Source organism: Achroia grisella, unplaced genomic scaffold (assembly GCF_030625045.1).
Source record: "Achroia grisella isolate CSIRO2021 unplaced genomic scaffold, CSIRO_AGI_Agris_v1 utg869, whole genome shotgun sequence".
NCBI lineage: Eukaryota > Metazoa > Arthropoda > Insecta > Lepidoptera > Pyralidae > Achroia > Achroia grisella.
In genome coordinates, this window is record NW_026713049.1 from 1,414,868 (window position 1) to 1,442,437 (window position 27,570).

General features: G+C 32.4%; 1 protein-coding gene across 1 annotated transcript; it reads right to left on the reverse strand.

Annotated features, from left to right (window-relative positions):
• Window positions 1-571: 571 nt before the first annotated feature.
• Window positions 572-27,423, reverse strand: LOC131852884 (uncharacterized). The gene is made up of 4 exons (XM_059203624.1): window positions 27,320-27,423; window positions 5,044-5,141; window positions 3,953-4,670; window positions 572-3,583 (listed from the first exon to the last, which is right to left on the reverse strand). Exons 1-4 carry the CDS (start codon window positions 27,348-27,350, stop codon window positions 1,023-1,025), a joined length of 3,408 nt encoding a protein of 1,135 aa, XP_059059607.1. The 5' UTR covers window positions 27,351-27,423; the 3' UTR covers window positions 572-1,022.
• Between the last annotated feature and the right edge of the window lie 147 nt (window positions 27,424-27,570).

The following is a 27,570-nucleotide window of genomic DNA, read 5'->3' on the forward strand; positions in this document are numbered from 1 at the left end:
TTTAAAAGTATTCATTCGACTGGCTCACGGTAAGCATTAAATCATATATACACAGTCACTCATTTACACAAATAAATCTCATACACACGTAGAAACCTATGTTCGGATCCTAGTGCACCGCTAATATATTTGATCTCATTAGTGTTCATACCCAAATCTCACAAATTAAATGTATGTTCTCAGTAAATTTTCAAATACAGCCAATTTTCTATATTTCCGAATTGTTATTCACAATGTAATTTTATTAAAAACCTTAATCACACAATAACAATCTTATCCCTATAATGTCAGCTTTTTGTTTTGAAAATTGAAATTTCAAAATAATAATTGTAACTTGTTCTATTATTAACAACATTCGTCACAAAACCATTTTTTAATATTTATTCAGAAATATTGAATATTAATGTATTATTAGGGAAAATTTATGAAAGATACAATTTGCAAGACTACGTTATGAACACACACTTATAAACATAGTAATAGGCAGTATTTTTGCACAACATACGTCTTTAAATATTTTTTATTTATAATTCATTGCTAAGAGCAATGAATTATAATCAAACTCTTTGATTATCTGGTGTCTTTTATAATCAAACTGACCTAATGATTTTTTCGTTAAAAACTTTTTGCATTTGTAATAATTCCGGATAGCAAAAAATTTATGATTGCCTTTACTCCTATTATTTCACAAAAGAATAATATAACTTATACTATAATGAGCACCGCTTCATAGGGAATATACAAATCTTACCTAAATATAGTGACAATTTATCAAATGCAGTCGCTTTTGTATAATTAGATTAAACCGATTTCCAAATAGAGTTTATATAATTCACAACTCAGATGTTGTTTATAAGGACTTCAGACGCCCGGTAATTGTGCTTTCATTTCTCTAATCAATAGACATGAAAAATATTACTTCATATTTGTGCTTAAATAATGTTAGTATAAGAGAACTTACAGAAGTTATATCGCTTTGGCAGTCGAAAGATTTGGTTTTATAACTTAACTACTTAGGAACATTACGATTCCTTCTTTTGGTTCAGCTGCGGAAAGAAAGCCTCTATCGGTAGTATGGGATCGTCTGTCGCTATCGTAAAGTAATTAGGTATTCTCCTACTATTTGAGGATACCGTCTTGAACATGCCAGGTGTGTTATAATCTTTGCTCGCGGCCAGAGTTAGATCTGAAACTCGTTTGGAATGTTCAAATAAATGTTCTAAATGATGATCTTGGTGTTTTTTGTCAGCGATCTTCATGATAGCACTCTCTGACCTCGTCCTCTCTGATGTTATATCGTTCTTCTGATCGTAATGTACAGTAGTCTCGGTAACTGTTACGTCTTGCACTGATTCACCTGTATCAGAGTCTTTAATCTTCTTTCTTAGAGGCCTTTTGTGAGCTACAGTAGAACTTTCACTTTCGGTCGTTTCTTCTGTTGGTTTCGGTCGTCTTACTCCACTACGAATTCTAGAGGATATTTTCTGTGATGCAGCCTCTGTTGTATCTGCTGATTGTTTATGTCTAGTGGGTTGTCTGATCGAATGTATTTCTTTTTCTGTTTCATCGTTGTTCGGAATCTTATGACGTGGATCTTTGGGCATAAATTTCTTTCTCTCAGTTGTCACTTCTACATCACTGTTAAAGTAATTGTCAGTGCTTGGTATTCTTCGATGTGGGAATCTTACCTTAGTTGTTGAGTCCACAGCCTTTTCTGTAGTACTTGTGGTAGAATTAAGCCGATTCCTGTAATCTTTGACACTGAATTTCGGGCGATTGAATCTGTTTTTAAGTCTCGGCCTTTGTACTCTTCCTGAATTATCAGATGCTTCTGGACGATTGGTGGTTATTTCATACGAGATATCAGTATTGCTTCTTGTAGATTCTGTTGTAATTTCTTTTATTTCAAGAGCTTCTATTGGTTTAACGTCTTTATGGAATGCGAAGGAGTTTGCTGCTTCAGGTGTGCTGTGCAGGGCAGTATCACTAAGGCTGACAGCGACATCGCTTGTCGGTGTATCCTTCTCGTCCTGTTTGTGCGAATAATCTGGTATATCACCATTATTATAGTCATAAGATGAGGATGTTTTAGGAAATTGTGGACGACTTGCGATTTTCATTATAGACGAATCTTTGTTATCATAATCTTTAAATACTTGTGTAGTGGTTTCAAACCTTTCTGTAGTTGTGATGAATGGTCTACGAACGAGTTTCTTCTTTAGTATAGTAGGAATTGTAGGCGACAGTGTTGGTACTGCACTTGTAGTTAAGTCAGTCGTGATACTAGGTGTTGTCAGATTAGGCTGTGGTTTTAACTTCAGTGGTCTGACTCTGGGTCTAATTGTATGTATGTCATCGCCTTCAGTCGTTTGTGGGAATTCTGTCGTGGACTGGATAACACGTGAGGCAGTAGTGCTTGATACTTCCTGTTTATGCTGCAGATTAGCTAGAGGTGGACGGCGTCTTCTATGTTTAATCCTTTTTCGTATTTTGTCTTGCGGCTCTTGCTGATTTGGGCGTTTGAAATGTTTGTTAGGAGGAAGTGTTGGTAAAGCGTCAGCTGGTTTATCATTCATATTTTCTTTAACTACATTAAAATCTGTTGTCGCTTCTGGTGTAGATACTTCTGTCGGTTTTTTCGTCCGTCTCGTTGTACTATAATCATCATACGATGAAGTTGATACTTTGTAGTAATAGTCTTTAAGCTTGTGTTTGCCGATAGGTTCGAAATCATCGCCCAGAGGCCGCCTACTTTGAGATTCGACTTGGCCATCGTAGCTCAAAGAGTTATCATAGCCCTTCTCAGCTTCTGTTACTATGGCATATTCCTCGGGTAGATCTGGCACAGCAGATGTCGTTTGTTTAAAGTATGTGTCGTGACTTATCGCTTTTGTTACTGATTGATCAGTCGACTTTGGATTATCATACGTCCAAGCCGGAGGCGACGAGTGTGTAATAATGTCCTCAGATTCAAAAGTTTCTGTTACTTCATAAGTAGGTTTGTGTATAACAGAATTCGTAGTTTGTTTTTTAGGGGATGAAGCATATTGGTCTGAGGGTTGATTTACACCAGCTGCGACGCTGTCATGTATCTTCTGTTTCTTTTTCTCATAAGTGAAAATCTGGGGCTCCGGATTAGTTTGTATCGGTGAATTTTGATGTGATGGGAAGTTATAGTCGATGTAATTACTTGATACAGTCGTCGATAATATTGGATTGTAGGTAGTTATAACAGGCTTGTAATCAACGGGATGTTGTTTGGTGATGAAGGGATCTTGTGGGCTTGGTTTAAAGCTACCTTTTCCAATATTGGGATCTATTTTTATTGGAGTCGATGGTTTTGTTTGTTGAGTGGGCGGATTCTTGTAATCATTAAAATGTGACCCAAAATTTATATGATTTAATGTAGTTTGTAATTTCGGTGTAGTGGAACTGAATACGGAGGTGGTTTTAAATGATGGTGTATAACTGAAGGAATTAAAGATTGTCTGCTTCGTTGGTTGAGGAAAATATGTAGTCTTAGCGGTTGAGTAAATAGGATCTCTTCCTTTGACAGATTGAACACCGAACGAGCCGAAAGTACCTGAAATATAAGAAAAATTAATGAAGTATAAATCAAGTCTTTAGAAGCATTTACTTCTTATATTTTTAAAGAAAATTTCGACGACAATGTATTGTGTGAGTAACTCCAACAACCACTAAAACCAAACTCATTGCCTTTACTTCATCTTATTTCTTTAAGTCCGATCAATACGCTTTTCAACTGTTATATCTGATTTTAATCTACTTTTATCCATATCACCTTTCATATAGTTTATTCATATTTTCTTTGGTGGCAAGGACCACCCTTCACGCTCATCCGCAGACTCATTTTCAATGCAATATACATTGGTGAGAAATAAAAAGCTCATTTATTGCTATATTATTAGAATAACAAAAAAAAGTATTTTACCTAAAATGCTCGGTGGAAAAACAGAGTCTTTAAAGGAGTAATGAGAGTACGGCGTCTTAGGAGTTGCTGCAAATGACTGCTGTTGAGCTGTTTTAACTTGCTGGCTGACCGACTGAGATGCTGTATCGCTATCAGGAAGTTTGTAGACCTCTGTTTTATAGATCTCGGTGCCACCATGAGATTGTTTGGCTGGATCTGTGGGTCTCACATAACCTTCAACTGGCTTTCCAAATACATCCACTGGTTTGTTCTGGTATTGTCCAAAATAAACAGGCTGCACGTGTGTCAGTTGTTGCAGCATACTGTTGTGGAACGGTTGGTTATGTTTTGTGGGATATTTTGAAAAGACCGGTCTAGCAGCGAAAGGATTTTGTGGGTTTCTAATCAGAATGTTATCTGCGGGGAAATTTTGGACGTATTTGTATGTGAGGCCGTTGTTGGGTAGAACGAATGGATTGTGATATGAGTTAATAGGTTGATTGGCGGGGGGCGCGGAGGAAACAGTTCTGAGGGTAGTGGGACGGTAAGATTGAGCTATAGAAGTCAGTTTCGTCGCGTCTCTTGTGGATATTGGACGTGCGGAAGAGGGATACAAGTCGAGGACAGGTACAGGTATCTTGTATGGAGGACCACTGAGCGGTGCACCGCCGAATGATCCGTATAGTAGGCCACCTGATCCTAATACTGGTCGCCATCCGCTTTTCGATACTGGTAATGTCTGAAATTAAAAAACAAAACAATACTCGGTGTTATATAGTAAAAATATAATTAGAGTTCAAATATAGTACAATTTTTGTATTTTCGAACATTAGTGAACAGAATATATTTTTATGGATGAATATGGTGAACTCGCCTATAGTAATGGTAAGTAATGGCGGGGCACCAATAGGATCAGAATGGAGCTTGACATCAGATCTGTTAGGCCATCGTGGCGAATTCACTAGCAATTAACCAAGATGGTTTCCAGGTGGGACCATTTAGAGGTTAACTTCATATAGTATCATTACTAAAATTTCACGTGAATATCATTTAGTGCCTACTCTGTTTTAGGTTCATAAGTACCAGTATGGTGTGGCAAAAATCATTCTTACCGCTTGTGTGGGCATTGACCGTCGATGGTGGTTATGTTTACCATTGGCCGTCACCAGAAGAACCTGCAAGGCCACTGCGACCAACCGTAGGCGCGAACCTGCAAGAATTAAAAGAAAACACTAAGTAGGTAGATTACAATAGAATAATACAAGGGGGAAAAGATATGAACTAATCACCTTATGATGTATTTGAATAATGTACCATATCTGATTCATCTACACACGATTTTCCTTGGAAACCATAGTGTTAAATTCCTGGTGAATTTTAACCTATGTCATGCTACTGTTAACTGACCTAAACTCACGTTCATCTTATCATCCTCCACTGTAGCCCCGCCAGCGTAAACCGTTAGCGCAGGAAGTACCACCATTCCATTATTAACCACAAAAATAAAATAAAAGCATACATATATTGTAATAATGTTACATTATTACGGCTGATCCTGCCACACAACATATCTCAACAAAGACTTTCTATTCTATGAATTCTAATTTTATAACAATAAAAATTATATTTTCCATTTGCGTAACCACAGAGTCATATCACGTGCATTGGCGGTAAGATTTTGCTTTGTCCAGTTCGCAGAGATACAAAGGCGTGAAAAGAGATTTTTAAAAATTTTAATGCATATATATCTATAATTTCAAAAATGTACATAATGTACATTGTACCATTTTCTCTTTAAACAATGGAGCGCACCACATTTTGTGGCAAATTTAAAATTAATAACGTCTATCATACGACGACCGCTATCACATAATGTCACACTTTCTATGCTTTTAATGTTATTACCGGACAGACGGACAAAAAGTTTCACAAGTAGCCATTTCACAGTATTAAGTATCATTACTCCCATTTTCGTGAGAAGGCAATACTTTTATTATCTACTTAGTACTCTCCGACATTGGTTTTAAAACCTACTTCAAACTAACACAGTTATCTCTAAAATCAATAATGAGACCAATGTTGAATGTAACATTGTATCTCTATATACCTATATAAATTAATTACTGCTAAAACTCAAGCGTTTGACCGTTTATAATATTACCAGAGAAAGCCTTCATACAAAGTCGTCAACGTACTTCTGTTTCATCCATTTCAGGCAGAAACAGTTTTGGTAAAAAAAACTGTTTCTAGTTTTGTAATTTGAGTTTCGGATGGAGAGTGAGATATGGCAGTGAAATTACAGGGTAATTTTAGGTCATAACATCTTAGTCCTCTGAAGTGTCAACTCACGAGGTATGCCCCTGCATCACTTAATCACGTGAAGTTCTTGTTATTGTTTATAGATATATTTATACGTACACTAATTAATAACACATAAACTTTGAATTATACATATAATAACCTACCCTCTGAATCACTCAAAGATCTAAGCGAACAGACAGCGGAAGCAACTTCATTTTATACTATATACAGATTATACTTGAATATTGCATGTTATTGATAAAATAGCTGATCTAAAGTTATAAGATATACTGTCGGAAACTACTGCATTGGGCCGGTTGACGATGCAGTCAGGCTACAGACTGCAGTATGCTGATTGGACTTTAATGCTCGGTTTAACAACAAGAATAGCTATTATCTCATACCTTTTTGTTTGAAACAAGTCTGCCTTATTCAGGTGATATTAGTGGTATCGATGTAAGAATACATGTGTGTAATTTTACATAATAACCGGTAATTGTAGATAATTAGCACGTACGGGAAAATGAACTTTCCCGAGCGAGCGTATTATACTTATGATGATTTAGAGTCCAAACGGAAATAGTATGTCGAATAACATTTACTAAAGAAGTAAAAGGTAAGAAACTTTATTATCGAAACTAATTACACCTTACTACCTGACACCACAAAAGAAAACTCTAATATTGTTGTTGACGTCGTCGATATAATTTCTAAGGCTTTAATTTTATCTTTCTGTGTTTTTGAGCAAATAATAATTATTATTTGTATATCTATATTTTAAACATGGAGATTTTCAAAATTATTGTACATTGCTATAATTATGTAGATTTCCTTTTATTTTATTATGACGCCTGGAGTTTCCATTCGTTTTCTATTATTACACAAGTACATATGTGCATTTAAAATTTATTATTAACGTTATGACTGCTCTTGATTGTTTTATGCGCACATATTTAGATGGCCGTTGTGGTCTAGCTGTTTTGCAGTCCGGTGGTTTCGGTACCTCCGATGGTTGCGGGTTCGTTTCCTCGAATAGTATAAACATTTATAATTTGAATTCATGAGTATCATTGTTTATATTTTATAATTGGGATCTAATATTTACAAAAAATGTATTTAATTATTTATATCAGTTGTCTAGTATCCATAACATAAGATCTGTTTTAATTAGCATTAAATATCGCTGTCTGAATTGCCTTGGGTTATTATTACTTTATTATACTTCCTGCAAGAAATATAATAGTTCATTTTTATTCAAAACCTCACGTGTCACCATGAATTGTATACTGTACACTATGGAATAGATTTTCTAAACCACGGTAATTTTTAAGTCAAAGACATAAACGATATGCTTTACCACTTTAAAAACGATCTGGAAAACTGATTGAAAAGCACCAAGTAATAGTGTATACACGTATGCGTCAGATGGACGGTATGGTATGGTATCACTTTCTACCGATTGCGTGCCCACAGAACGCCGTTTCCATTTTGCTGCCCAGAGTCACGTACTGGTTTCTAACGTGGTGGTTTGATGGTTAGCAAAGTCACCATTGTTTGTTACGGTCCCAGAAATGTTGAGTCACCATTACCACTTGTGTAACATTATGGTGATATGTAAATTGTATACGATGTTTACCATTGTCCATTTACCTACTACCAACACATCAACTTTATTCTTGCAATGTTACTGCTTGTATTCCTTTGTGTATAATAGAAACCGAGTTTGATTTTTATTTGACGGTCTTGGTGGTCTAAAGGTGCAGCATACCGCCTTATTTCCGTTGATTGCGGGTTCGATTTCTCGCACAGTACAAATATTTGTATTTATCAGTACAGTGATCTGGGTGTTTTTTATGTACTATTTAAATATCATTTACTATTTAAGTATTTGTATCAATCGTCTAATACCCATATTACAAGCTCTTCTTACCCTGGAACTACAACATCTTTGTGAATTTTTCTGAGTTATTATTATTTGCTCCATTAAACCACTGAGCAAATAATTAGTACGAAAGTATATTATAATATTAAAAAAAGAAATGGGCTCAAATCTGCATATTTGATATTAATCATGATCTGAGCGATGGCTCTGTTCCTAAAACTTTCATTTAAAAGTATATATATATGACACCATCTAACTATACCTCTGTAGTTAAAAAGGAAAGATGTTTCGTTTGTGTTAGATAAACTCACGTAATATTCGGGTTAGTAATATCACAGATAAGTTAATATTACTTAGTAATATCAATTATATTAATTAGAACTTCCTTGTCTTAAACCAGTAGTGCTTATATAACAATACTCAATCCATTAGCATCTGTAGTTTCTAAATCATGACAGACAAAATATTGCTTTTTAATCTTTTTAGGTAGGAACTCAAAAAACATATATAATGCGTTGGTTTTGTTGTTATTATTATATTATGGAATGGTGAAAATAGTAATTTTCACCACTCCATAATTCCTTTCCATCATTCAAAGGTTGACTGGAAGTCAGGGTTCCTCGTTTTTGATATGTCCACCATTCTACAACTTATTTCTTAAGATCGTTGTAGCCTTTACTGTCTAATAAAGTGTTACACACAAACAAACATTTGAAAGAAACTCATAATTTTTACAATTGGTCGTATAATTTATGATACCTGTCTATTTGTGAAATAAAATCTCTCTTTTGTAAATATAATTGCACATTACCTCTAATATGTATTTTGTTCGGTTAATTATATCCAAGTCTTGTCATCGTAAGTACCTAATTATTGCAATCTTCAACCACGCGTGAGGGTTTATCTTTCACTTACCAACCGCATACTGCAGTAGCAGATCATGCAATGTATGTATGTATTTCATAAATGGTGGCCTCGTTGATCTAGCGGTTTAGCACACAGCTTACTTCCGATGGTCGCGGGTTCGATTCCTTGCACGGTGCAAAAATTTGTATTAATGAGTATGATGATTTGTATGGTTGTTTTCTATGCAGATTATGTATGTATTTACAAAAAAAATGTATTTGGATATTTAATCAGTTGCCTAGTACTTATAAAACAAGCTCTACTTATCTTGGGATTGGATGGTGCAGTGTGAATTGTCTAGGGTTATATGTTGTATGTATATATCACGTCTTTTCCGTCTTTCTTTGGTTTTTTGTCAACTTCACAAACATGAAGAGATTAGCAATTCAATAGTACATACTATTGAATTGCTAATCTTTTTATAGTGTTGCCTCAGTCAGGTTTTTTCTACGTGAATCGGATCGGATCTCACGTAGCCTTATAAATTTGATCAATATCTGACTATTAGTTTTTGAGTTACCCTTAATAATGGTTAATAGAGGTGAAGATCTGATGTTGTCTCTTAGATAAGTATTATGTAAAAAATTGGGGATTTTTATGATCAATTCTATATATTCTCAATTTTTTTTCTAGGGAATTAATTATCCATAAAAGTCAAACTTCGTAATACAAATATTTGTATAGAGCGGGCATCGAACCAGCGACTTGAAAGATGAGCAGCATGTTAAACCGCTATAAGGTAAACAACATGCAAACTGTATTCTCGAAAACAAACAAACAAACATTACGAATTTCTTAAGTACGTATTATGAAAGATATCTCCATTGGTAAGGTGACTTATTGTTTTTTATTGTATGATGTCACAAATTAATTTGTAATACGACACGCCATTTAGATGTTTTGTTACGTCTGCTGACGATTTATTATTTATAGTGAAAGTGAGTTATGGCTTCATCACACGACCATAATGTTATGTGTTTAGGTGTAAGTATACATATTGGCATTATAACCAGTTTCTGTTGTCTGAAGATATTTATAAATAAAAAAATATTTGTATTTTTTTAATCAAAGTGAAAGTTTAAATCACAAAAGCATCCACAAGATACAGTTTAATTTTGAAATAATTATTTTTAGTTGTGTCAAATTTATGTCATTTTGTATATATATATGTACATAAAATTTCATATTTTACATAATATGAAATTTTATAAATATTATTCTGAGTAATTTAGGTATGAACTTAAATTAAGCAAGAATTTGTGAAAAAGTAAATCCTAGTAAGAGCCCTAACGTTAAGATGAAATAGATTAATATTCATTATTGTATTGTAATGTGTACATTTATACAAATGTATTGCATTTTTTGTTGTATCCATAAATACAAGAGGTTCCTTACGGAAATCCCTGGTCAAGTTGTTTCCTGATTGTTAAAATGTTTGTGGTTAGTAGTTCGAAATAGCATTACATAAATAAAAAAATGTTATTATTCGTCTTTTACTACCCATATCCGTAAAGACATAAAAAATGAGCGCGAAATTGATTTTTTATAATCTATTACGACATGTATGTTAAAATTTATAATTATGTATGTGAAACGATCAGTTACATGATATATATACATAATATTGCGTATATATTTGATTTATATAAATATTTATAATATTTTGTTAATAAATTCAGTTTGTGTTAGTGAAAACAAGATGATTCACAACATCGATATTTATTAATAGCCTAACATTATAAATATGAATGTGACAACCGTCTTTCTAATTATAAAATTTCATTTGATACCTACCTAAGTGAAAATAACTTTAGGCCCAATTTGAAAATTGGTTCTACTTACCATCGCAATACAGATGTATGATGTACGATTAGAATAACGATGTAAGTATATATTCATTCATTTTCATTCCTAATATGAGGTGATTACAGCAACATTATCAGTATAAGATAAATAAAACCTTAAAACCCTATGCATATGGTAAAATTCTTAATCGACTACTATCCTTTTTTTTTTGGAGAACTTTTCAATGTCTAGAGAGAAAGGATTCTCCCGTTTACAATGGTAGAGACGAAATCGCAAAGTGAAACAAGTCCACTATTTAGTTTGCCATTATTCTCTTTCATTAATATCTCTTGTGCTACTAAAATTTTTACAATAATCTTTTTATAAATAAATAAAATAGTGGTGTACTTTTATTTCTAAATGTAGACATGGAGACTGCTGATTAGGGTTCATGATTTCTCGAGCTTTTTTTCTCGGGTCTCGAGAATTCTCGAGGTTAATTTCTCGGGTCTTCTCGGGTTGTCGAGAAATTTACATTTACGTACGTTTGGTTCATTTTTTGTTCCAATAACGTCAAAAAACTCAGTGGTTTCATTTGAGACGAAAACCACTGCATTTTTTGTTAAATATTAATTATAAAATTTAACTATAAAATTAATTATAAAACTTTTATTGAGTAGGTATATTTAAAAACATTATACATATTATGAAGAAGCCATTTTTTTTTTAAATACTGAAATATATTAGGTTCTTAAATATGAAATTAGCGTTTTGTCGTACTGGCCACTTTGATCTTAAATATCTCCTCTTTGGTTAGAAATTTCAATTTCAAATTTATACGGCTATTCACTCATGCATTTGTTTTTCGAAAACCGTAATACATGTGCTTGGTTTTTTCTTTGGGTCACTCAGCTTACTAATGCTGCAGAAATTTTCGAAGGATTAATGATGTGTATGGTGGTGGTCTCGCAAAAGAAAACACAATGCATTTTCGGTTGCAACGTTTTCGTTCTGGAAATTTCGACCTGCAAAACAATCCCCGTGGGCGGCTGGAGTCCAAGGTTGGTAATTATGATAGCAGATCCATCGCAAACCACGTCCGAGTTAGTTGCAGGTTGCGGTGTTAGTGACAAAACTGTATTAATCCACTTGTAGAAAATTGGGAGGGTGAAAAAGCTTGAAAAGTGGGTCCCTCATGAATTGAGTAGACAATTCGCGTTTCGATCGACAAACGCGCGTAGACTGCTGCGTTACATTAGTCAACCAGCATTATTCTAAAGGGATTTTAAATCGAACCTGTGATGATATATATATGTATTATAATTGGTATATACGCTTATCGCATATTTGTATTTGTATTTGTAACGCTCATCGCAATGGCTGAACCCTGGCAAACCAACCAAATCCTGCCCCAAGCGAAAAATGACAAAAAAAAAGTTACTTGCGAGCGTTTAGTGGACTAGTTCCGGTGTTGTTCACTTCAGCTTTCTTAAATCTGGCCAGATGATTACGGCAGATGTGTGTTGTCAGCAATTGAGAAACCATAATGGAAAAGCTAGCTGCTAAACAATCATATGGTCAATCGCCGTAGGCTACTGCTGCTTCAGGACAACGATAGACCACACACTGCACAACTGACATTTACCAAATTAGAAGAGATTCAATTTATATATTCCCCGGATCTTGCTCCAACAGATTACCATTTTTTTTAAATTTGGATAACTGATTGGGAAAAAAATTCAAATCCGATGAGGCAGTCCAAAGTACAAAGATTTTATTGATATGTCCAATTGTTCCCGTTCAAATGTTTTTTTCAGTAAAGGGATCAATGAAGTACCTATGAGAAGGCAAAAGTGCATAAATAGCAATAGTACATAGTTTTTTAAATAAACATGTTATATTTTGAAAAAAAAAAAACTTCAGGTTACTCCCTTACAAAACACCACTTTCTTATGTATTACCTAATATCATTCAGAGTTATATTTATAATGACAGCACCAGTTTTGGCTGGTTATTTAGAAAAAATCTATCTTAAACTTGTAAACAAAAATAGTTTCTGTAAAACAAAAAAATACATGAAGAAAACCTTAATATCTTGTATTATTGTGCCGCCACGCAATACAACAAACGTCAATTTAATTTCTATATAGGTACTTGATTTATCTCGAGTTCTCGACTTTTCTAATCTTTTTTTCCCGGTAAATAAATAAAATAGTGGTGTATTTTTATTTCTAAATGTAGACATGGAGACTGCTGATATTATTTCCTTAAAGTGGACGTGAAATTAGTGTTCAGTTTTGTTAAAATGACATTTGTAAGTGAAACAATTTCATCTTATTTAATAGACAATCATTTTATTGTTCCATTCATACTGTCTACTTACATCTACTTCTTATGGCACGCAGTACGTTGACTATAAGCGATATCTTTTAAAGATAAGTCCGTCTGTGCTCATAGTGTTTCTAATTAGAATTATTATTTAATCTAAAGTGCAATAAAGAATATTTAAATAAATTCATGTATGAATAATTCATTCAAAATAACGAAATCCTGGCAATATATGTTTTGAAGATTTATTGCAGTTTAAAATCCATTAAATGTGAGGAAGGGAGGGATTGTTAATAATTTAGACTAATTATCCCATTGGTAGCCATCTAACAAATGTCATATTTTTTTATTGAATAGAAATATAAATAATTTTTATTCTAATAAACTTAATATAAGCTCTTTAGAATAATTATATTTTATTTACTCTACCACTCATTTCGAAAGACTCCACCACGAGGAGAACGAACCAGAAACTTGCGTGCAGTGGTAGTAGACGAATAGCAAAGTTGACATAAATAAAAGAATAGTTACTTGAGTTATAAATGTAAAGATTGTAAGTTGGAAATTACGAAAAATTTGTAGTCAACGATTCTACAATTTTTTTAACACATAAATACGCTTCTCGAATTAGTTTCTACCTATTCGAAGTAAGCGTGGCCAGCAGCGAAAATTATGAGACTATGAATAAAAAAAAATTGTACAGCCAGACAATTGGCGTACTACTAGTCTCTTTGTCGGTTCACAGGATGAACCAAGAAACAATCTTTGAGATAAGGATATCCCAACTAAATCTGGGCGCACATTATTAGGTTCAGTTGGACGACAGTTCTATGCTACCCCCTGCATTTTCAAAGAGGGCGGGGCGTAGGACCAAATGCGCTATTCAATCGATAGGAAGAGGACGATCGTCCGACTAAACCTAACAATGTGAGGCCAAGCTACGTCGATTTGTAGTAACACTAGAAGTGAGTTTATTAGTAGGTATAATCTGTATAATCACCAGAGCAATTATAGGAGATTAATTGGGTATGTATTGTGTAGATAGAGAATTATTGAATGTAAATCCATAAAGTGATTTTGTGTTCAATGCTCCTTGGGTCCACGTAACCCGTTCGTGTCTGATCTGCGCCTGCGCCGTGGAGCGTGGCACGTTTCACTCCAGCTATTCGCCGAGAAAACATAGAGCAACCACATTTTTACGTCTTCATCTCGCTCCAGAGCACATCGCATGCATACATTCATCTATATAAATTCGCCGTTTGAAAATAAACTCTCCGCTTACGAAAACAAAAGTAATTTTTGTATACTGGCTCTTATCTGTATATGGCATATTATTGATTTATACTTTTATCATTTACATGCAAATTATAATATCGAATTGTAGTTAGGATTAATTGGAATTGGCAAGCGAAATTATAATTACTAATGGTCGCCCAATGGTCGAAATTCGAACATAATTAATTTAAATTCTAAGTTTGAACATTATTAAAGTTCTATTGTCATAGATTATACTTCTATGCATCTATGTGTTAAATACATACACGGCATTGTTAGTAATATTTTTAAATTGTTTTAATTTTATATGTGTAATTTAATAAAAAATATTACCTTTCTGCACTCCTCTATATAACCTACGTACCTACGTGTGCGAAATTTCATATTCTCCTCCGACCGCGCAAATTTCGTAAAAGGGGTATATCTAACGTTTTTACTTCACGTGTTAATATAATGATATATTTCTATTCTACTTTTGTATTCATGATAATTAGGTATGTAATTACAAAATAACTATCATTCTTCTAAACCTCTGAACTTGCATGAACGACCTATTAAAATGTATTGCTATAGTTTTAATTTACAACTGTTTGCATAATATACTTTTACATAATACTATTGTTCCTGTCTATATCTTTATGCCGACCTCAGTACATTATGTTTTTTTTTAATTTAAAAAAAAGAGTATCAATACTTTAAGCAACCATAGTCAAGTTTTGCCGAGTTTGGTTTAGTTGAGTTTTGCACAAAGAGACCTCATTTCTACCTATACCTTAATATCTGCAGGAATCAGTTTAGAACAGATTTAACTTCCGCGAATTCCACGTCAGTAATTCCTTGCCTTCTTAATAAATTCATTATTTTATAATTAAATTCAAAATCGACAATATGTTGTCTTTTACATGTCTGAAATGATTAAATATACCTACCACATACAATGTAGCACAATTTGTGAAATAAAATTTCATTTGATTTCATTAATGCATCTACGCATGATACGATTATAATTATCGTAGTCTCAACTTTTAGTTAAGTTTAGTTTGCATGTTGTAACATTAATATATAGGCTACAAGTGTTGAATCTTAAAATTTACAATATAGAATGTTTTCATGCCGTACGAAGATAATATTTACCAAAAGTAACGTGTATCTTTTGTTATTAATATCAGACTATTTAATATAGGTAGGTATAATCTAATTTAATTATAGTAAGTTAAGTTGCAAGTTAATATTTTCAAAATTTAAATACCTTTTATATTAAATATTGGTTGACATGTATTATATCATCTATTCCGTATATCTTTTATTATTATTATTATGTATGATAATTCTAAATTTTCGGCTCATTGCGACTATGAGGACATGAATGCTCTACAAAATAATATAACAACTAATCATAAATTATCTATTAATACGTAAGTTGTCTGCTTATCTTTCACGACTAAATAGCTGAACAGATCTTTCCGAATTTAGTTGAGAAGACAAACTATCAGCTATTTTTTATCGTAAAAAAAAGTAAACAAAATCACTGATATCTATAGATTAAATGTACCTGACATTGGTACTCATATCTTAACCAAACCTCAAATTTTGTAAGTAAGTACCACTTCTACATACACACCACACCATTTCACTTTCAATTTCGCGTCATAACAGTGAGTTGTTGGTGCATTTAGAAATTGGAAATACCACAGATAACTAATATTTATGGGAACTGATTGCGTCAATTTCGCGCCAATCTGTTCCGGCAAAATGTTCCACAACATTTTTTTTTACTTTTTAACACTGGCCACCGTAAAATTGCCTTGAGTATTAACTTGTTTTTGTTCAAGTTGATATGCATTATCTATTTTACATAATATTTTATTATTTGTTGTGCCTTTATACCGCACGTGTCATAGACAATTAGACAATATTATGGCGTGTTATTAAGGTATAAATTTAATAATAATTTGTTACCTTAGTATCAAAATCTCGATAATGTAATTTTAGATCATATTATATTAACTTTAAGCCAACATGGTATTGGTATTAGTAAAAAGATATTTAATCAATGAAAAGATAATAGACTAATCAAATCATCAGTTGTAAAGTCGAAAAATACAAGAACTAATGAAACGAAACTTCATGAATTTACGATTTTTTTATCATGAAGGCAAAGGATTATCAATAGCGAAAGGATTTATCAATCCCATAGGAACGTTAGGTGCCTAAACACGAGACATGCATGCCGACTATATATGTAGGTGAAATTAGTTTCAATAAGTTGAATTCAGTACAATTGTCAAATTGAAAAAGTTCACGGTCATTGTTTTGGAATACATTAGCCTTCACTGTCTGTCTGTTTTGTTACTTTCAGTGAAGAGGCATGTACGTAGTAAATTTACTTAACCATGGTAGAGAGCTTCACGCGCTACTTGTGACACGACGATACGTCTCCTTTTTGTTTTTACTATTATTAACTCTATATATAGAAAACGATATCCACATTAATTTATACAAAACAAAGATATCTCAATATATATAATCATATTGCGTATGTGTTTGTCATATAAATCTTCTTAAACGGCTAGATTTATTTAGATAAAGTTTGATGTATATTTTTCAATGGTTTCCTGAATGGTTTGAAAATACAATTGGTAAATTTTCCGCGCAGGATGATGTTTGCTATGTCCACTAGTTATTTGTAAAAGTATCATACACATTTCTGAAACTGAAAATGTTTCCTAAAAAAACTGATGTTTGCTCTATAATTGTTTGAAGTTAAATGCGTGAAACGTCGATATAATTAAAAAAATCCACGATTCGATATGCATATCCGATGAAACTTATAGTTGTCATTATAAATGTCATAGACAAATTAAAAATAATAAAATATCAGATTGAATTAATGATATTGTTTTCACTACAAAGGAAAGTAAATAAAGCAAATAAATTGAAAAAGCCAGTAAAGTCATTTGATTGAGACACGGTTAATCAAGTGAAGCTTAACTGATTGACTACGATTAATTGAGAGTTGATAGGTATCAACTTACTATAAACTTATAAAGACAAGTTTTTTATTCCGAATTAAAAAATACATTTTATAAATATGAAATCTCATATTACATATTTACCGAAGAATATTTTGAATGCATCTTTCAATAAATACATAAATTCTTGCTGAGTAAAGGGTTTACTAAAGCCTAACAATCAGTAAACGATTAGGTACTTGCAAGACCATCGTGAATACATGAAGATGGCATGTTAATGCACCGGATTTTCCATATATTGAACATATTATACATATTTTACCTGTCATATTTCGCCCTAAAAACAGCTAAATTTCTCAAGTTTCTAAAGCAAGCTGCTTGATGGAAGATATAGTTGATACAGAGGTAACCACGCAGACGACTTTTTCTTTTAACCAATAAAACCGTATATAAACATTCAGGCTTTTAACCTTTTTTTTACTACTACTACTACTACTACTATCTACCAATTTATATTGTGTTTATAATGTTTATGATACCTAATAATTTAAAAACATACAGACTACGCAAATGACTTTGTAAATACCGATTTAATACGTACTTTGTCAGTCTAACTAGATGATGGAGTGAATATAATGATGTAGGTACATAATAATTGTTTATATTTCCCTTATGAATGAATAGTTTCAAAGTAAATTATAATTTAGTGTCCAAGTAGTAGTAAGCAGTTTACTCTGTTCCATTTCATCTTTCAACTTAATGACATGACAATATCGCCTATAAATAATACCAGAATACTTATTTATACCTGGTATGAATGGAGATTTGCATTTGTGGATAATCGAGTCTTCAACAGTTATCTCTTCAGATACCTACAAAGCCCTAAAGAGTTCCAAGAAGCGGAAACTCTTAGGCCTTTGTCAATTACGTAAATTGACCTTACAATTTGTTCACAATTTAGTTCAACGAACCAAACAATTTCACACGCTGGTTTAACATCATTAATCTGCATTGTGTTAATTGATCTAAAACTTTCATTATATACTTTAAGCATATAAAAAGTGTCACCGTGTCTGTTTGATGTTTGACGTTGTGGGAAGAAACTGATTCTATTGTAGTAACATTGCTTGTTTTGTGTTGGGAAAAGTTTGCATTACAGTACATTGAGCAATTGATTGATGTTACCAGTTCTTTGAATGTTTACGTAATTTCTGGTGCTCTTGCGAAATTGTAATTGTAGGGATTATAGGTGCTTGTATCACATATTTGTACCAAGTAATCGTGCGTATTGGTTGGATGGGGAAGACTGGTATATTTATACGTCCGCTTATTAAATGATAATTTCTTTTTGTAGGTTTTTAATATGAAGAAATACATTTAACCCACACACATTTACGCGATTATGTGATGTAAATCACTAAGGAACGGTATAAGAATAATCACTATATTTAAACAAATAAAGAAAAATATATTTATTTGGCGCATACAAAACATTACTATTACTTGTTTAACTTTAATATAAATCAGGATCTTCAGGCATCTGTGACCATAATACAATGCATCGAAAATCAAAACTTAATCTATCCGACAAATTTCATATAGAGAATAATCACCAAATAAGTACAGATAGAATAATAATGATATTGACTGATAAATTAAAAAGGACATTTATAATATATAACAGTAAATTAGTTGAGTTCGTACCCTGTCTGTTCGTACCCGTCCCATAAGTTTTTTATTTGAAAACCGAATTGAGTAATACAAATATTGAATTTTTAGTGAGGCTTATCAATTTATATATAGAGAAGACTTTTCTGAAAATAATTCAGCCGTTTCTGAAAATAGCGCGCACAAGCAAAAATAGACAAAAATTTGAATATCACTATTTTTTGCTGATAAACTCGCGATTATAATTTTTCTCATTAATTTTCCATCGACCTACTTCAATCATTTACATATTTATTATATGTAAAGATATTACCAGAGCATTAGGGACAGAAGTTACAGAACATAACAAATGTAAGTATTGTAGTACTACAATATGTAAGTATCTATTCGTGCATTCAACTCGCGCCTAAAGAAACAATTCATTACCATTCATTGTTCATGACCTTCGCGGCGGTGCATCCCAATAGCCGGTGTCGTCACCAGCTCACTTTCCTCGGCTACGTGGTCAGAATGTCTCGTATTATTTACACCTGCACTTTCGATTTAATCTTATAGTAATAGATGATTCTAGAATTTTCAAACGACGTTTGTTTAGGGTGATGAATTGGAAGTACTTATGATACTTCTATTTCATCACCATAAACAAAGGTCGCACTTTTTTATCAATATATTTATAATTTTATATATTTTGATTTTACACTATTTTAATACTATGTTAAAAGTTTAAAATCTGGTGGGTAACACTGTTTACCTAATTCAGTGGTGTGGTGAGACATTGCAGTGACATTACATTAGGTACATCTACAGGAGTGGCACGGTATGAGTGGTATGCCGAATAACGTCTGTGAAACTGTAGATACAATATTTTTATAGCTTTAGTTCATTTTAAAGGATCTGTTATCAAGGAAAAGGCCTTCTCACTTAAAAATATATTTGTTTTTGCAGCGCAATCTCTTCTTGTTTAGTACTATTAAAGGTGATTGCATAGATTTTAATTTTTATTTCGTTCCTATCGAGTCACCGAACTTACTAAGAACTATTAAACGTAGTGTTAATATTCTGTGTACACAGCCATAGAAATTTATGTCTTAGATGACTTGATGGAGTTTAAAAAATTGGATATTTAGACAATTATGCTAAGTCATCGCATCTTTCCACAGCGTCAAAAGTTGTGATGTCTCGTGCAGTGAAGTGCCATTTTGTAATTTTCTTTGACGCCCAATTAAAAAATATTTTGACTTGGAAATCTCACAGATTAACATAATATATTATAGTGGTGGAGATATTAACTTCGCAGTTGGCTAAGAAACTGATAATCGTATAATGTGGGTTCTGTACGTTCGTCGACAATATTATTGTAAATAGATATTATTTGTTCTATGTGATGCGATGCCATGTTGTTTTTAATCGACCATATAAGTAAATATTATACCTTTTAATTTTTTACAGTAGAAACACTGGGATGTAAAAAAATATTTGTTACTAGTTCTTCACAATGTGTATGATACCTACACAACTGGACATGACGTTAGCAAATAACAATTCTATATGGTAGTGTATTACACTACATTTTCGAAAATCATGATCAGTGACCCGGATGAAAGTGCATGATGATTCTTGCAAAGTTACAAAGTTAAATGGTATTTCGAAACCTGTCTTTAAAATAGAAATTTAATTTCATTCTATAGTAATAGCGCCGTATGAATTACATGAGTACAGGCAATGATTTTACGAAAATGAAATATTTATAATTCTCAAAGAATGAATATTATTAAGAATACTATGGCTGACTGAGGTTCGAAGCTATGGTAGATAATTTTTTGGTATTTTGTGACAGTGAAATTATTTTAAATATATAAACAAAATATGACACAAATCAACATAGAATAATATTTTATTATTATTATTTCGCAGAGTATAATATTAACTATGGTAATCATTTGTTAACCAGGTTGAAAATATGAAAACATGTTTTGGGTATTTCATAAAAATTGTTCATTCCACTTTTTATACAAAAATTGTGTGCCCTGTGAGCAGATTTGACAGCATTTAATCAGAAATTGGCAATATAGTCACAACTCACAAGAGACAGTTAGCAATAATTGACTCCCTAATACGCTGTGGACATCTGTGGATAAACGAATAAGATTAACTTACATCTACAAACGTCTATAGAGAAAAATGAAACGTAACTTTACGTAGTAAATCGCTTAATCCTTCACAGTAACTTTTTATTATGTCTTCCTGGGTGATGAAACAGTTCCAAATTTAGCCCAGTACTATACCTGCTAACATATTCCAGTGAAAGTTAATTACCGGCCAAAAAGGAGCTTCGGTAATTTGATATGATAACATCATACTATGTTTAGATGTGCGATGCGCACGCGCATACCGTGTAATGTTTTCATCTACCGTAGAAGTCGTAGAGAAAGAAATTCGGTAAGCGCAAGTTGAATACGCTTACAGTGTTCCGTACATAATAATTATCTAATAAACTACTTAATATTACACAATAGAAAGCGCCTTGACCATCCATCCAAATATCAATGTTAGACAAATGGCTATTTACTTAGAGTTTGATATCAACGCCTACTTTTGTAAACTAAGTTGTTTCATGTTAATTTAAAAAAAATAAGTAGGTACTTTTGAATGTTGTATAAAAGGAACCATTTTTTTTTCTATTTTCGTCTGAAAATTTTAATTTAAAAAAAAAAAAAAAAAAAAAAAAAATTTTTAAATAATTTGTAATAATTTTGATTAGTATTAGTAGGTACTTACATAAAAGCGCCGTTTAAGCGTGATGCCATAGATTAAAATTAGATGTCATTTAATAAATAATAATAATAATAGTTTTAACATGGTTATTAGCAGGTTAATATATCTACCTGATATGAGAGGTAGAGTCATTTTGAGTAACATTATTAGTATAATCCATCTCTAAAGTGCTTATACGCTTTTTCCAAGTCAGTAGTCAATCAACGTGTACATTATATTTAATATTTACTTAACGGCATCTTTTTCTTGTAGTACTTTCCAATTTTAAGATTACAGTTGTACTTTATTTTTGTGTACATATACTCGTATGATTAAAGAATGTCAGTTATGACTGACTGTAGTGAGATGAGTACGCTGTTATTTAAGAAAAAAACAGATATAATTATACATATATGTAATAGGACTTAGTAAAAAGTGACATAAAAAGAGTATTAAAATAACACAAATATTGATAAAATTTTACCTATCCCTCGCTTATGAAGAATTATTCGTTCTTCCTTATAATGGATAATGTTATGATTTTCTTATAGGTCTCTATTACTAATTAAAAAAAATATTATTCATATATATATACATAGGTACTCCCTATACTACTAATGAATTCCTAATGAAATATGATGTGAAAATAAATTAAATTGTACTACGAGGATGATCATCGACTTAACATTTTTCTTAACAAAGCAGATAAAGTCGTTAGTAACAGCTAGTTTATTATATAATTTTCCGCTATTTTGTATTCATGTCAAGAATTGCATGATTGCATAGATTACCCTCAGGTTACCGATAACTTACGTGTATAAGTATGATGTACATCATAGTTTTTATAATTACATACAAACATTCACATAACAATTATCAATACATAATTCCGCACACGTAAGCTACAAAATATCTAGTTCTTCTAGGATTAGTTACTGTTACTGGAGCGGGAACACAACTACTACTTTAATAAAAACAAATACTAGTAAAAATGTGTATTTTTCCCAAAAGGGCTCACAGCGAGAAGGAAAGTAACAAAACAATTAGTTTGTTAATTGACATTTAAACAATAGATATCAAAAATATAAAGTCTATAAAAAGAATGGTAGACAAGCTGCCAGTAACAGTTACCTTCTTATGTTACAGCTGCTGATTTTGCATACAGTATTTGAGTTAGAAGTATTTTTTTGACAGAGCGGCAATCTTACAGCACTCTTTTTAGGCAAGTCTTTATTGCTGTCCATGAGCACCACAAGAGTAGCCAGCCTTTTAAGGGCGTATTTGCTCTTTTCTTAAAGGTTTCAATATTATATAAAATATTCAGTGAAATTATAAGGTACGGAGACATTGGACGAGTTCTAAAGAATGGCAACATATAGGTGACAATACATGGGTTAGTATAATATAAATATATATTTAAATCAAATCCATTTTTTACCGTTGTTCTTGAAACATAATCGAGAATAAGTTGAGTAAATAACAATATCTGTTAGTTTACTTAATACGGGTATAGGCAGTAGTATGCCTTACACCTTACCGGACGAAAAAGGGGGCGAGAGCAAAGGGCACTCCAAACCTGCGGCAGGAATTGGGGAGCAGCTGACCAACTCCTGTCTGACGGATATGATTTCAGTCTGAGAGCACCACTAGGAATTCAAGCCTCGGCTCGGGCGGTCGTGATTTGTTTCCATTCCCGTTTGAGTATGATATAGATCAAGATTATAAAAAGATGTGGAACCAAATCATCCTATTTCATTATATTGAAATTAGTTTCCAGTTCCATAACAGATCGTGCTGTGAGTTATGTTTAATTTAGTTTTAATTATAACACACAACATCTCTGAGTGTCTTGAAGTTGGTAGCAATGCGTAAAGATTGGATCTAATTTGCACAGTTTACAGAACAATAAAAGTGAAACTGGACAATCGATCACGCTTTACTTTCTACTCTGCGCAAACAATATCCCGGTCTATTATGATAATGTACCTACTAGTAACTATTTTATTTTACTGTAACTAATAATAATAATAATCCTACCATTCACACAGCATCAACTAGTCGCAACTTAAGTAGAGCTTTTACTACCAGTATTTTATAATTGATAGAAAGACTCAAATACATACCGCAACCAGTGTTACTATAGTAACAACACCCATTTAAGTACTGTTACACTATTGTTAACACTATTATTTGAAATGCAGTAAAAACAGTTCAAGCAAGCAATGAAAATACCCGTACAAGCAATCATACTCACGAATGCAAATGATTTCTGGTGTGTGAAATCAAACCTGCTACTATCGGAATTAAAGCTGTGTTACACCACCTTACTTCCGATACCACCACAACCGAGTTATATTATCAAACATATTAGACTCTTCCTAAACTAAGTAAATTGCTGTCGTACCTTCTACTGTAAGCAGCAATTTTCAGTAGTAGTATCTTCTTCGATTTACAGATGCCAGTAGAATTAGATTGAGTTAAGTTATTGAACTAAACAATTCTTTATTATATATCTAATTACCTTGTCTACCAGTCTTCATATAGTATGCTCTATTCTTTATTATTTTCATAACGGTTTTGTTTATAATTTCTATTTTGTTAGGAAATAAGTAAGTACATACCTACTTATTAGTGTACTACTTCTTGTCCAGTTCAGACTTGTGTGTTTGGTCCCATTTACTTAGATCGAAACGTTGAAGAACGACCTATGTACATATACCAATTATGATAATGTACCTATACCTGAATATTTGTAAGTATGTAGGCCCGTAATATCTTATGGAAACCTGTTATAGACGTTTACCTTTATTTGTCGCATAAGGTAATGAAGAAGTCGATGCTTTTAGGGACTTAATTTTTCCAACAACAACAACACTTAGAAAAGGAGATTCTAAATTAAACTGTATCTTTTTTTAATTTTATGTTTGTTTTTTTACACGATTACTGCTTATTTTTCTTTAAGTAAAACTTTGGTTTTTATTGCATATAAGATTTAATCAAATCCGTTAAATTTTGTAAACTAGTTCTTAGTTTTTTTATTTGTAAGCTAGTGCTTTTCGCATCCAATCCAATTTAAACTAGATCTAAATACTAGATGAGATATCCTGAATAATGCGATTGAAGTCGGTTTTTGTAACTTGAATACGGAATTTTAAAGTTCTTCTTTGTTGTTTTTCATTATTTTTCAGTATAATTGCACATGCAGTTACTTAATATTGCATATTTAGTTTTCGAAAGATGAATACGGTATAGTATCTACAATTTAGGGACCAAAGAAACTCATATAGTCCAAAGCATTAATAATATAAAGTGGTAAAGTTATAACCAGTCTCAAAACTCAGGGTAATGACTGATGAGGAAGATGAAGAGCTATTCGCGTGTTGTAAAGTCAAACGCATGTAACGCAGAGTCGAACTTATGATTCGAGGACTTTATTTATATTGCTGTATACTCTGAATACAGCTAATTCAATAAAATGTAGATGTAACTGTCAATACGGTCAGTTAATAATGATTTATAGTCGGATCTAGACCGGTAGTTCTAGATAATGATCTCGGTGCGCGGGCGCAGACGCCGCGGTGCGGCTCCACTGGTTCCTAACGGTGCCGCATGCATTATGCACTTCCCGTGTTATTCTTTACTAATTACCTTAGCTAAATAGTATCTATCCTCTAGCTGGTACCCGCGACTTCAATTAACAATACTGTCATTCCGTATTACACTTTTTCCAAGTGATTTATTCAAACAAAAGATAGCCTCTATCTTTATGATTGTGCTATTCTTTATTGACTACCTTCTATAACTACTTATAGATATACTAGTTAATTTCTGCAACTTCGCCTGCACACACTTTCATCCCGTATTTTGATTGTATTTCCTTTCCAGGTTATTTATTGATATATATTCTATCTTCATGTCAAATTTCATTAAAATATTTGGAACTTACACATACTTAGATAATATTAGTATAAACTACAGTCATATGGTAGACTTTGTACAAAGTGATCTGCGATTATGTATGTATAACACGAAAAATGGCGACGTATGAGGAGTACCATGAAGTTCACATTAAGACTTTTTTTGTTTTCATATTATTCGAAGGGTTTATGTAGCGGCTGATGGCCAACTCCTGCTAGACGAATACATCTACGACGAGCGCATCACCAAGGGTTCGAATCTTGATTCATATCGTCATAATTTTGATCCCTGTTTGAATTGAACGGGGGTCGACCGGAGAAGACATTAAGATGTGATGATGCATGTTTTGTTGCTGTTCATGTTCCCGATTTTCATTAGGTTATCCGAGTGATACCAACTACTTAAAAAAGTTATGTAATAGCACGTCAGTTAAAACATTGTTTTAAAATACAAAATTAAAATAATAAATCAGAGAATGATATCACGATACATCAAAATCTACATCTTTTCTCTCCATATTTGAAAACATAGTCTACAATACTATTGTAGTGTTATATAAAAGAAGTAAATTAATTGTAATTTATTATATTTGTGTAAAATGTTAATAAAAGACTTTATAAAACTCATTCTTATACCCGCTAATGGTATAATATATTATGACTTAATATGAAGTGAGAGTTTGTCATATTTTATCACCTGCCCGTGGCATTCATTTGCATTTACTATTTATTTTTTATAATGGAGCCGCTAATAAGGCTTTAATTATTCAATGACTCCATATTTTTGTACCCTCATTATAATTGTAGATTATACTTTTTAAAATATTTGAATTATTTTAGGTACATTATAAAAAGTTATGTTTAATAGGTACGTTTCTTATTCTATTTCTTTAATTAGATGTTTGTTCCTGTCTACTCTGGAAACGAATTCACATGCAATGATATTGGAATGCAACTTTATGTACCTTTTTATTAGCTTTAATTACTTAATATATAAAAAATAATCCCTATTTCCTTTTGACACCGGCATCAAGCGTGGTGGGACGGAAATAGCTAATTCTTTGTTGTTATCAGTTTGTTGTTGGAGAAGGTTCTTATGAAAAAATAATTAAAAACGTTGTGCAGATTTTTTCTTATTAATTATTTAATTTTACCAATGCGAATTCATTATTCAGTCAACATAGCTGTATGGATCTTAATGAAAAGACTTGAAGATAAACTATATTATGTCTATATATAGGCTGTCTTTTATTTGAAATAATAATCCACGGGGGTTCACCCCCGAGGATAACCCCCCATAAGGGATGGAAGTTTGTGAAGATGAAGTGATTATTTTTAGTTTACATTATTTGTAAACTAATTGTAGTGTAATTAATTTATTATAGTTATTATAGTATACAGATACTTCATGTTCACTCCTTATTTTCTTTTATCGCCTACATATTTTACTATTATTCATGTATTATTATCCCTGAATTTTGAAAACGAAAACGAAATATCACAATTTAATATCAATTTCTATTTACTAAGAAGAAAATCCGAAAACATCATTACATTATTAATAAAATAAAAATAATTAAGAACTCAATTATACACTCACCGTACATGTTAACGCGTTTATAAGTCCGCATATCAATAAATCACTGCTATAGTCGACACAACATCACTGTCACAACACTGTTTCACTTGTACGCGGGCGACGCGGCCGAGTCGCGGTGGAAAGTGGCGCCCACCGAGCAGCGGGCTGCTCTAGCATAGCGGGGGGTTCTATACCCAATACCCAGGGATCAGGGTTACCAACCTTCCAACACTTAGCATTGTAAAAAGAAATTTAATAAAAAAATCTAATAA

Excerpts from the sequence above, each read along its gene's own strand:
- LOC131852884 (XM_059203624.1), bottom strand. The coding sequence starts at position 27,350 with ATGCGGACTTATAAACGCGTTAACATGTACG. Across the intron at positions 4,671-5,043 it reads GGTCAATGCCCACACAAGCG|ACATTACCAGTATCGAAAAG; the intron begins GTAAGAATGATT and ends TTTTAATTTCAG. Across the intron at positions 3,584-3,952 it reads TTTTCCACCGAGCATTTTAG|GTACTTTCGGCTCGTTCGGT; the intron begins GTAAAATACTTT and ends CTTATATTTCAG.